The 12,775-nt window shown below is 39.2% G+C and overlaps 1 protein-coding gene across 1 annotated transcript; it reads left to right on the top strand.

The window, feature by feature from the left end:
- Window positions 1–1,455: 1,455 nt before the first annotated feature.
- On the top strand, window positions 1,456–12,514 carry TAC3 (tachykinin precursor 3). The gene is made up of 5 exons (XM_070934899.1): window positions 1,456–1,569; window positions 8,234–8,342; window positions 9,797–9,826; window positions 11,202–11,255; window positions 12,441–12,514. Exons 1-5 carry the CDS (start codon window positions 1,456–1,458, stop codon window positions 12,512–12,514), a joined length of 381 nt encoding a protein of 126 aa, XP_070791000.1.
- Window positions 12,515–12,775: the final 261 nt, after the last annotated feature.

A 12,775-nucleotide genomic window follows, 5' to 3' on the forward strand; every position in this document is an offset into this window, starting at 1 on the left:
GCTGAAATCTAAAGGGAGAATGTTAATATGTATTAGTATTTATATGCTACACAGACAACCGGTAAATTGGGATAGCCTGGGTCATTGATAGGTTATGTGAACCTAGAAGTGTAGATTTAATTATTTATGGGGATTTTAATGCTATAATCAGCCCAAGTTTGGAAATACTGAGTTTTTTTGAAATAGAGGCAATTTTTTTTCTGGGTCATGTGTCATGCAATATGATCCAGAATAAACACAGAGTAGAACTACTTATTATATAAAGAAAGAATCTTTAGATGAATCTAACTCTCAATTCATGGCAAATAGATGGGGAAGAAATGGAGGTAGGGATAGATTTTATTTTCCTGGGCTCCAAGATCATCGCAGATGGGGACTACAGCCAAGAAATTAAAAGGCGTTTGCTCCTGGGGAGGAAAGCTATGGCAAATCTAGTCAGCATACTAAAAAGCAGATACATCACCCTGCCAACATAAGTGCATATAGTCAAGGCTATGGTTTTCCCCAGTTGCAATGTATGGCTGTGAAAGTTGGACCATAAGGAAGGCTGAGTGCCAAAAATTGAGGCCTTTGAACTATGGTGCTGGAGAAGACTCCTGCGAGTCCCTTGGACTCCAAGGTGATTAAACTGGTCAGTCCTAGAGGAGATCAACCCTGACTGCTCTTTAGAAGGTCAGATCCTGAAGATGAAACTCAAATCCTTTGGCCACCTAATGAGAAGGAAGGACTCACTGGAGAAGAGCCTAATACTGGGAACGATTGAGGGCAAAAGAAGAAGGGGACGGCAAAGAATGAGGTGCCTGGATGGAGTCACTGATGCAGTTGGTGTGAATTTAAATGGACTCCGGGGAATGGTGGAGGACAGGAAGGCCTGGAGGAACGTTGTCCATGGGGTTGTGACGGATCGGACATGACTTCGCAACTAACAACAACAATAACTGATTAAAAATGAAGAGTAGAACTAAAATGACCAAAATAAAATCAAATCCTGAACTTAGAAGAAACCAAAAACATTTATTGTTAATCTGCTGCATATATAGAAGTACTAAAAGATAAGTGTAAACCCCTCAATGTCTGCTTTTTAAAAAATATTTGTGTTCACCAATGTACATTTAATGAACACATTCACCGAATAGAGAATGGAAAAGTACATGTTCTTAATACTTTGAATTTCCTTTCCTATTTTCAGAAAGTAAGTGACTAAGTTCTACTCTGTACTTGAAATCTCATGAGAAGGATGAATTAATTAATTTCCTAAAAAATGAAAACAATAGCTTCATTTTATACCGTCACAAAAGATAGAATGGTTGATATTTCTTTGCACCTGACAGTTTTCTTTTCTGTGCTGACTTTTTTTTTCTCCACTATCTATTTCTGAATTCCCCTGCATCCCTTAATTATTTTTTTTTTCTCCCTTTCCAAGCTTTTTCTCCCTGAGGGGAAAAGAACCCCACAATGAAGTGTTCCCTTGTTCTGACAGTGCTGCTGTCCTTACTAGTGGCAAAGTTATGTCATGGTTACTGTATTGAGTCTCTGGAGCAACAGATGCCCAGTGGAGTCCAAACAAAGGTGAGGTAAACTGAAATGTTATTGAATATATGGTGTGGTAGTTTTCGAGAGAACAACAACAGCAACAAATTCCTGTGCTCCATCTGCTTTAAATCTGCATATAAAATTGTACTGGTATATGTAGGGAGGATGTCTCAGAGAGACTATAGAATGAAACTTGTCTGCAGATGGAGAAAGACATACCGTATGACCACCATTGGAACTGGAATTTCTGTTGCTAAGCAAGGCAGTTGTTAAGTGAATTGAGCCCAGTTTTACAACTATTTTTGCTACGGTTGTTAAGCAGATCACTACAGGACAGTGGTGGGTTGCCCCCGGTTCGCACCAGTTCTATAGAACCAGTAGTAAAACCGGCGGGAGGCTCCGCCCACCGACCCCGACTTCATCAAAACGCTTCTGCGCATACGCAGAAGAGCGTGCACACTTGCTTTGCTCGTGCGCACATGCGGCCCCACTGCGAACCGGTAGTAAAGGTAAGTAGAACCCACCCCTGCTACAGGAGTTAAGTGAATCACATAGTTGTTAAACAAAGGCCACTCCCCACCCCCCAATCGATTTTGCTTGTGGGAATCTGGCTGGGAAGGCTGCAAATGGTGATGCTGCAGCCATCATAAATACATGCTGGTTGCCAAGTGCCTGGATTTTGATCACATGGCCATGGGTGTGTGTGTAAGTCCGAGGACCATCAGTCATTTCTTTTCAGTGCTGTTGTTACTTCGAACAGTCACTAAATAAATGGTTGTAAGTTGAGGACTATCTGTGTAGAGCTGAGTGCTTGTTGCAGTGATGGGCAGCTCTGTTACTGCTGTTCACCTATCGTTCCTGATGAAGCTACAGCAATGGATGATGAAAGGACCTGCTAATATGTAATGCAAAAGACCATGTAGCCAATACTTTTCCCCTCCAGGGGGAAGGAAATGATCTGGAAATGGCCTAGTTATTTTCCTACCTTTGAACTTGTGAAGAAGTTAATTAAAAACAAAACTGTTTCTACTTTCCCAAGATCGATTCTGGGACAACAGATACTGTAAAGTTTGGACATGCTTTTGATATTGCTCGTTAGTCTCAGGGTTTATTATTTAAAATATATATTTTTTTAAAGAAAATGGATTGACAAGATTAAGCAATTGCCAATTTGTTAATAGCTCAGGAACAAGAGAAGAAAAGTAGTTTAAAACTTTAAATTCCCCTTTAATAAGTCTAGTTTCAACGTAATAATTTTATATGTACAGAAAATCTTAGCAATGCTCTATAAAACACCCTATTTGTGGCAGTTTTAGTTCTCCAAGATTACATTATCCAGCTACCTCACTAAATCGCCCAACCCCCCCAGTCTCAAATTATTAGTTTGGGGCTGATTTTGGCATTCCCCCCCCCTCCCCTCCCAAATTGTTAGATGTTTGTTCAAGATGTTGAGAAGGAAGACTTGAGGAAGTAGAAAAATCTTTGGATCAATGAGACTTAAAACTGTAGGAAATAGCACTGGGAGAAATTAACACAACAACTAATTTCAAGTTAAGAACCTTGAAGTTAAGGATCATTTTACTCACATTTCATCTCTACTCCTTTAATACTATTAACACAATAATTCCTCGCCTCACTTTATATGTCTGTTCAGAGAAATCTATTCCCAAACAGCATTTAAAAAAAAAAACTCTATAATTTTTCTGGGAGAGAGCTTTTTGATTTTTTAAAAGTTATGCTACAGTATTATTTAATTTCAACATATTTTTATTTAAATAATATTTTAAAGTGCATTTAAGAAAATAAGATTATGTCATTAAGCAGAAAGAAATGGTAACATGGCTGAATGCAAATGTGCAAAAAACAACGTGGCATAGCACATGTTAGCTTTGAGTATGGACAGGATAAGAGATACAACAATTGCTTTCGTTGGGTACAGCTTCTATTTTATCTTCTGTTCAATTGTGCCCGATTCTCAGAGCCTGCCTGAACAAGTTTTCTTGGCAAGGGTTTTCAGAAATAGCTTACCATTACCTCCTTTCTAGGGCTGAGAGAAAGTGACTGGCCCAAGGTCACCCAGCTGGCTTTGTGCTTGAGGTGGGACTAGAACAGTGGTGGGTTTCAATTTTTTTTACTACCGATTCTGTGGGTGTGCCTGGTGGGCGTGGCAGGGGAAGTTTACTGTAAAATCTCCATTCCCTCCCCAATCCAGGGGAAGGTTACTGCAAAATCCCCATTTCCTCATGATCAGCTGGGACTTGGGAGGCAGAGAATAGATGGGGGCGGAGCCAGTCAGAATTTTTACTACCGGTTCTCCGAACTACTCAAAATTTCCGCTACCAGTTCTCCAGAACTGGTCAGAACCTGCTGAAACCCACCTCTGGACTAGAACTCACGATCTCCCAGTTTCTAGCCTGATGCCTTAATCTCTACACCAAACTGTTTCTCATATCCTGTATATAACTGTACTACATGATAGGTATGTTGTATCTATCCTGTTGTCCATCATCGACAAGATAGTTAATCTTCCTGTTGCTTATGTTTTTTTGTTCATCTTGAACTTATTTAACTGAGATGTATTAACACAAATGCGCTGATGCCATCAAGTAATGGAATATCTACATTTGCCTTCTCAGCTCTTCCTCAGTTCATAGCTATATTTTAACTACTGTAGTTTTTAAATACAGGATTCTGGTAATCCTCAGCAATTTAATAAGGGGATCCTTGAGTCCCTCTACTTTCTCCAAACATCCTTGGAATGCTTCTCCTGTATGTCACTTTAACACTCTACAGAGATAGCTCATTAAGCAGATTGGGACTTCTTTTTCTAGGATGTCTTGATATTTATTTTAGCAAGGGGATTTTTTTAAAAAAAATGTTCCTCTTCCCATCCTGCAAAATCTGGCGGTGCAGTCCACTCTGAACTTTCTGCAGTGTACAGGTAGTCCTCTACTTACGACCACAATTGAGCCCAAAATTTCTATTGTTAAGTGAGTTTTGCCCCATTTTATGACCTTTCTTGCCACAAATGTTAAGTGAATCGCTGCAGTTAAGTCAGTAACACAGTTACTGTAACACGAATCTGGCTTTCCCCTTGACTTTGCTGACCTTCTGACCTTCTTGTCAGAAGGTCGCAAAAGGGGATCATGTGATCTTGGAACACACCAACTGTCATAAATACATGCCAGTTGCCAAGCATCTGAATTTTGAACACATGACCATGGGGATGCTGCAACGGTTGTAAGTGTGAAAAATGGTCGTAAGTCATCTTTTTCAGTGCCATTGTAACTTCAAACAGTCACTAAACAGACTGTTGAAAGTCAAGGATTACCTATACTACCTTCTACAACATTCACAGACCACGCTTAAGGCCTGTCATGCATTTATATTGAATTCAGTACTTCCTGACAGAATAAGCTAAAACAATTTTCTCTGTTCCAAATCTGCAGAAGAAACTCATCTTGTAGGTGAGCCAGAATCTAATCTGATACAAAAGGGACATTCATTCATAGGTATCAAAAGAGGAGTAGAGGATGAGCTACAATTTCCCCCATCCTCCCATTTCTGTTAAAAAAAAGGGGGCTTTATGCAGTGTAAATTACTTTTGAGGGCAAGGCCTGCAAGGAGTCTTAAGTAGCTTCTTTTGTCGAATCCCTTCTGAATTAGATCCGTTGAGGATAAAAAGCTTTGAGAAATCCAATTCTGTCCTCAGCCGTCATAATCTCTTCTTGTTACTTCTGTGCAGTCCAAAATAGGACTCAAATTATAATAGCTTTACCGCTCTTAACAAAGCAATTCCTTATTTTTGGATGTTCTTGAAATTTGGACACATTTTACTCTGTCCCCTCCCTCAAATTGCTTTACTCAGCCACCCCCAAATTAAAGTAGCAGTTCTCTCTCTTTTCTTCTTCTAGGCTGATTAACATATTGTGTAAGGAGAGGTAATTGGCAGCTTTTTAAGTAAAAATCTGCTCTTACCTGGAATTAGAATGGAATTGGCATCGGAAGGGAGAGATTTCATTAGGGTTTGGAGATGTTACTTGTTTAGCTAGCATTGTCAATATATTGATAGCTACTTCTCATAAAGGACAGTCAAAGATAGATGAAGAATCTTAATACTCACATGAAGATTTCGAGGTCTGGAGTTTGAGAAGTGGGTTTAGCTGTGGGAATTGGTGTTCTATTCTCAGAATATTAGGTGAGGAAAATAACTGAGGAGCCAAAATTTATGGACGCTGTGGCCACTGGAAAGGGAGTCTCCTGCCAGAAATAAAAGAGATAAATCCTTCAATACATTTCCTATTAAGCCAGGGATAAGATGGTCAGTTGCAGAATTTTGCATTCTCTCTAGGTTGACTAATTGACCGGTGATCAATCCACTTAGAAATTTTTAAAAAATGGCTGTGGAAGCCTGGGTTTTGGTCTTCCTCTAAGAGAGATAAAGGGTAGTTTCCTGGTTGCGCTGAGACTGACAAAGTCATCGGGACCCATAGGACCCACATTGGACCATTTCAGGTTACCCTTCCCATTTATGTCAACATATTGTCCCTCACTTGCACAGAGCATCTGGAAGTGGGATAGAGAAAAAACTTTCAGAGCTGTGGGTAGACAATAAGATACAGGAAGTAAGTGAAGTCCTCTGGAAATGTCTAGCAGACCGTCTTTATCCTGGGTTAAGGAGATGGTGATGGTTTATCCTGAGTGGTTAGATCTTCAATTCATAATACTTGTGTGGAATTCGATTTTTGTAGTACCTGCTGTCAATTCTACTAGGGAGACGAGACCGGACCAGGAAATCATCTCCACAGGAAGGCTAAAAACTACTTTTACTGAAATTGGCTATAATAACAGAATATTACAGGTCTGATTGTGCTGTACATTCTCCTCCTTATTGTTCAGTGAATTAGGGAGGCTTCTACCTGAACTGCTTCTAAATGTTAACTCTTTGTCCTAGACTTGGAAAAAAAAATGCTTCAGCACTTTTTGTCTAGGTAATGGCTCCTGCATATCCCCATCATGGTTAGTCTCCTGACTCACTTCACCTGTTGATGAATCTCATAGCTTTTCTTTCTACTTATCATTCTGAAATGTTTTCCCCATAGTTCTACGCATGGTTCTCCAGGTGGTGAGATAACAGTAAGCTCTTTAGAAGAACAATAGCAGGGATTTATCTCTATGGGGATTCTGGCTGTTTTATCATCTTCTAATTCAAGACTTTCTCCAAAATGGGTGCCTTCAAAGAGTGTTGCACTAAATATCCTTCATCCCAAACCTTTTATTGGTGGTGATGAATTAGAAATTTCAACAAGTCTGAAGACGTTCCAAGTGCAGGAAGGCAATGTTTTTTGGGGGGATTCGAACTATGCAAACAAAAAGCAATTTATCATCTGGTATCCAAAATCCATAGTGGGTAGTATTATTTTGAGGATCAGTCAAAGCGAGACACAAAAAATGTGTGCAACGTATACAAGATGTGACAAAACATAGGGAATGGGGTGGAAACAAAGCTCTTTTTATAAAGTTCAAGATCAAATCAATAAATCTTAATGGGAGGTATATCATTTTATACCTTTTCTCCAGGGATAAAAAATAGTGTACGCAGAAATTTTGAAGGCTGGAAAAATTTGGGAGATAGACTGGAGAGAAACCTGTTTATTTAAGAAATTTATATGGCCGCTAAACTCATTCTCAGTGACTCTGGGTGACTTATAAGGATAAAAGCCCAATACAAAAACAATAAAAAATACCCTTCTCCCAACAATCAAATGAGCCGTTTGATGGGCTCTATCCCACTCTGGGGTCCCCAGCAGTGGTGGTATTCAGCTGGTTCATACCGGTTCGGGTGAACTGGTAGCAGAGATCGCAGGTGGGCCCGTCCACCTGCCCCGGCACTATGCTGTCCTGTTTAGCCACGTTTTCGAGGCCTGGTGCATGTGTGGAAGGTGCACGTGTGAGCAAAGTGCATGTGGAAGGCGTGTGCACGGGACAAACTGGTGAAAAAAATCTGTGAAACCCACCTCTGGTCCCCAGGCCTGTTGGCAAAACCAGGTCTTTTAGGGTCTTTGAAAGAATGTTGAAGTGGAGGTCAATGTATCTCTGTGGGGATGATGTTCCACAGGGAGGGAGCCACCATGGAGAAGGCTGTTCTTTTTGATCCTGCTAGAATGCTAGATGGCCCTCCTTAGGAGAAGGGACTCCTAATATTCCTTGCTTCCAAGCCCTGGTGGGTTGGGTAGATGTAACTGGGAAAAGATAGTTTTTCAAATAACCTGGTCCTAAATCACATAGGGCTTTCAAGTTGACAATCAGCAACTTGAATTGAAGGCAAGAATGCGGTAATTTCCTGGAATGGGGATGGGGTTGTTTGTTTAGCAACTACATATTCCATTAATTTTACTGAACAAACGAAGCAAGATATCATTTTTTTTTTTTTGGCTTTGCCCTTCATTGGACTGAGCTTCAAATAATTAATCTAGAGTTGCTGAGGTTGCAACTCTAGGCATTTTCAGCTATTATTTTGCTACCTGTGCGTTACAGATTATGAGGAATTATGCTTTGAAAATACTTATTGAAAAAATATGCACTTGCATAAGAGATTAGGGTCAAGATGGGAATAGAATGTTGATGACAGGGGAAATATTAGCTTATGAATTGCTATATCAACTTTGATTGATGTCATGTTGTTTTTTCATTTCAACAGAAGAACCCAGAACTCTATAAGCTGCCACTATCCTTGCTCCGGCGATTGTATGGTGGCCAAGGGATATCCTATGAGGCACTGCTCAGACTGTCAGGCAAAGAAGAAATCAGTAAGTAATCACTAAGAAAACAGCCCCAAAGCAATTCAAGAATGTTTGATAAGTTGAAAGGTTTTCATCTATGTTTTAAGCATGTAATATTCAGCAACAAGATAGCCTGTGCATGTTTTTGAATGGAATATGAGTATTCCCTTCACACTCTCAGATTAAATGAGGGAGAGATTTTCAGTGAAACCCAAAAACGTACAACTAGGCATTCAACAAGTCATAGTAGAAACAGGTTACAATGGTATGAATTTTCTCCGAAATGGGAGAATTCCCCAATGGGTTTGTGAACATTTCTAACGCTACAAAATGCAATGTGTACAACTATGTAATAATGTTTTTCCTCTGGTCTTAAAATCTTTATGATATTGTCAATATTTTAATCCCTCACATTTACAGCTTCAATATATTCATGCTGAAATCATAGACTGACCAACATATTAAATACACAAGGGGTTATAATACAAAAAACAGAGAAAAATGATAAAATATAATAAATACCGTACATAAAGAGGCAAATGTGTAGAAAAGGAATTCTTGTTATTTCTAAAGGCTTAGTGCCCACCATATTAGTACTTTGACAAACAAATCTCATTACATTTAAGAGTTTAATAAGCTTATTCCCTGCAACTTTAAATATAACTTTATGTAACATGTATATAATAGTACAGGTAATCCTTGAATTATAGCCATTTGTTTAGTGACCATTCAAAGTTACAGCAGCATTGAAAAAAGTTGCTTACAACCAGTCTTCACACTTACGACCGTTGCAGTATCCCCATGGTTATGTGATCAACATTCAGGTGCTTAGCAACTAAAATGTATTTATAACAGTTGCAGTGTCCCAGGATCAGCTGATCACCTTTTGTAACTTCCCAGCTGGCTTTCAATAAGCAAAATCAATGGGGGAAGTCAGATTCGCTTAATGACCGCATGACTTACTTAAACAACTGCAGAGATTAGTTTAACAACTGTGGCAACAAAGTTTGTAAAATGGGGCAAAACTCAATAACTGCCTTGCTTAGTAACGGAAATTTCAGGCTCAATTATGGTAGTCAGGTCGAAGACTGCTTGAACATGTTAGCCCAGAATGGGAAAGGTTAAAAAGGGAACAAGTTTTCAGCTGTAGGTCATGTATTCCAAGGACTGGCTTTACTTTCTGTCTTCAATAAGCTAAGCTTGGTTTGATGTCAGAAAAATTTTGTCAACTCAATCTGTTCAAAAGTAGTAAGTGAAATAAGAAAATGGAAACAGAGAAGTAGAGAGTTTTAGAATGGGAACAGAGATTGGGAAGAAAACAAAAATGTTGGAGAATGTGGAGAAAGGAACAGGAGAGAAAGAGGGAGGGAGGAAGAGAGAGAGAGAGAGAGAGAGACTCTATGTTTCAGTGTGTATCTATGTATCTGGAAAAGCATATGGTTGTGGTGCATTTGAGCCTTCTGCTTTATATTTTTTTCCAGATCCCCAAACCCTTGCCTCTTCCCAGAAACGTAAGTTGATCAATTGCTCTCTGCCATAAGCACTGCTTTCTTTATTATTGTTTCTGATTGAATAAACTTTAGTAGTACAGGTCTATCACTGGAAAGAAGGATACAATGGAAGGATAACTTTTCACAATGTTGTTCGGCTTTTCCAGGCTTTTTACGTTTTAAATCATCCTTTAGGTTTTTCTTTTACTTCTTAATCTTTAATCTTCCTCTTTAGTTTTTAGTCTTTAATCTTTCTCCATAAATCCAATTGCTGCTTTTTTAACCTTTGGAGATTGTTTTTTGGAACTTTTAACTCAGGTTAAATCTCTAAGATAACAGTCGGAAGTTTTCTCACCCAGTTTCACTGCTCTGTCCACACACCGCTCCAGCACAAGATCTTAGTGTCCCGGTTGTCCCAGCTTGTGACTGATCAAAAATGGCCATCGTCCTTGCTGCTGTTTGGGAGAGCTTTCTTCGGATCAACGAGGAAATTGCGAATTCCTCGTGATCGACGAAGCGCCTCTCCTTTCTTCACCACCCTTCCAGGGCGGCTTAACCCTGTTGGGTCTCCCAGCAAGCAGTTGCCGACTGCATTTCATGGAGCCCAGGGGAGCTCCGCTATTTTCCAGCCGTTCTCACGCAACATCCACCTGAAGCAAACAGGTAGATTAAATGATTGAAATAATCCACATTCAGTTCCAGTTATTCAATTGATTGAATTACCACAGAAGGTAAGATAGGATAGTGACAAGCCATGAGCCAAAAATGGTTCAGATGGTGTCTCTGAGCGACACTTATATTCATCCTCAATACTTTGCAATGAAATAAAAATTCTGGCTTGTTAATCAACAGCCCATTCTAGAAACATATTTAATACAGGTAGAAGTGGACTGTTATATACAAACATGCGTTTATTACCATTGTGCCATATTCAGAATTATCTCTGAAATTCAGAATGCAGTAAATAAGCCTACCAGATGATTTACAAGCGCTACTGTCAAGTTTCCAAAAGATGCCCTAATTAATTCATGAGCCATGATCCAAGCTTCAAAGGAAATATATTCATTTATTAGGAGCACCATTCCGGCAATACTCGGATGCAGTTAGGACTGATCCTACGTAGATTTACGTTTCCCTATGACCTGTCTCTCCCCTCCTCTCTGGCCATGTCATAAATCACATTCTCCAATTAATCACTTTGGCTGGCTGTGAAACCTAACACCCTCCTTCTGATTGCGGTCAGAAAGAATGTATGGAATTCACTTCAGTTCTCCCTCCCTCCTACTCATGGCAACTTGAAAGCTTTGCAAGTTGACAGCTACATTAACTCAAAACTGTTGCTTTTTTCCCAGTTCGTTGAAAACTGCTTTGTCCAATAAACTTAATATTTCCATAGGAGACATGCATGATTTCTTTGTTGGGCTGATGGGCAAAAGGACCATAGAGCCTGGTAAGTATGTTTGTGAACTGAGAATGCATACGCTTCCTTAAGGGTCCTTTGTGAGTAGAATAGAATATAATTCTTCATTGGCCAAATGTGATTGGACATACAAATGTCCAAAGTGAAAAAGCAAAAAGTGAGGCACAAGTAATCTAAGCATAGCTTCTACCTGCTCATCCAAGCTGTGTCTTTCCTCTAGTTGTAGAGGTGGTTGCTGATAAGCAGAGGAGGGGCTGTGGTCTTCATTTATGGACAGGAAGCTGGACCAGACAAGCTTTGGTCTAATCTAGTGACAAAGCCTGTCTCGTATTTCAAATTAAATTCAGGATATCAGAAGAAAATCCACCTGTGATGGTGATTTAAATAATGAAATAGAAACGCTGTTGAGTCATATAATTCAAAAGAGGCATAAGAAAGTAAACAGTACCCTAATACATTCTTCCAGAAAAGGGAGGAAGTCTTTGTCTCCAAATGCATATGTAGTCCTTCTAGCATTTACACACACACACACACACACACACACATCTCTCTGTGTGTATTTTAAAGGCTGCCTGTATGAGGCATTCTATCCCTTTATGTTACTTTCATATTAAAATTTTCATCTGCCCAAAATCTTCTAAGTGCAACTTACAACAACCAAAAGCATCTGCAGGAGAAAGAGACAAAAGCAATGAAAAGTGCATTGCAATATTGTGGTTCAAATTCTGTCTCTTATGCACAGTACTTGTGCGTGACATGCAATACAAACATAAAAAGATGAAGCTCGCATTGTTATATCATGATGCATATTTTTTACCATTTTGGTGTCCTCCTGATTAGGAATGGCTATCTCTGTCAACCACCACAAGATTACTGTAATGGAAATTTGATATTCCTGTATCTTTTCTCGATTACGTTTTATGCTGCACTATAAGAAGAAAAGCTTCTTCCAATTTTCCCTTCTTTCGTGACAATTTTTGGACATTAGAAAAGGACAAACCTAACTCTGTATTTTTTCCCCCTTCTGGTTCCTTCAGCTTTGAATTTTTCTTCTTGCTTTAACATTACCTCTCCCTATGCTGAGCAATCAGGTAGTGAACTCTGCGCGTATCCTCTATCAGCCATAGGAGAAAACGAACTGAACCAAATTCCATCAAACTGATGGGAGCTAAATACTTCGGCTGGAAACCAACTTTCCTTATACTTTAATTCTAGATAATTCCGTTGAACTCAGTAAAGAAACTTTCAATGGTTTGAATGATGTAAAATATTCGCCGAATGCAGAATGAGGTAAGGAAAAGGGGGGTCAAAACATAAAACTTAAATGGGGTGAAAAACGAAATTCTTCCAGAGTTTTCTCTTACATAAATTTTTTACTGTTTACAAGATTTTAAATATGCGAGCAACTTCACATATGGTAAAAGCACACACAAGCATTCACACAATTTCTTATATATATTTGTTTGTGTGATTTAGGTTGAAGCAGATATAAACAGTGTGTGACTTTGATATTAGTGGACTTCCATCATTTTTTTAGAGTAGGTTAGATG

The sequence above is a fragment of the Pituophis catenifer genome, unplaced genomic scaffold (assembly GCF_029215685.1).
Source record: "Pituophis catenifer annectens isolate HBS135680 unplaced genomic scaffold, rPitCat1.0.hap2 SCAF_2, whole genome shotgun sequence".
In the NCBI taxonomy this organism is placed as follows: domain Eukaryota; kingdom Metazoa; phylum Chordata; class Lepidosauria; order Squamata; family Colubridae; genus Pituophis; species Pituophis catenifer.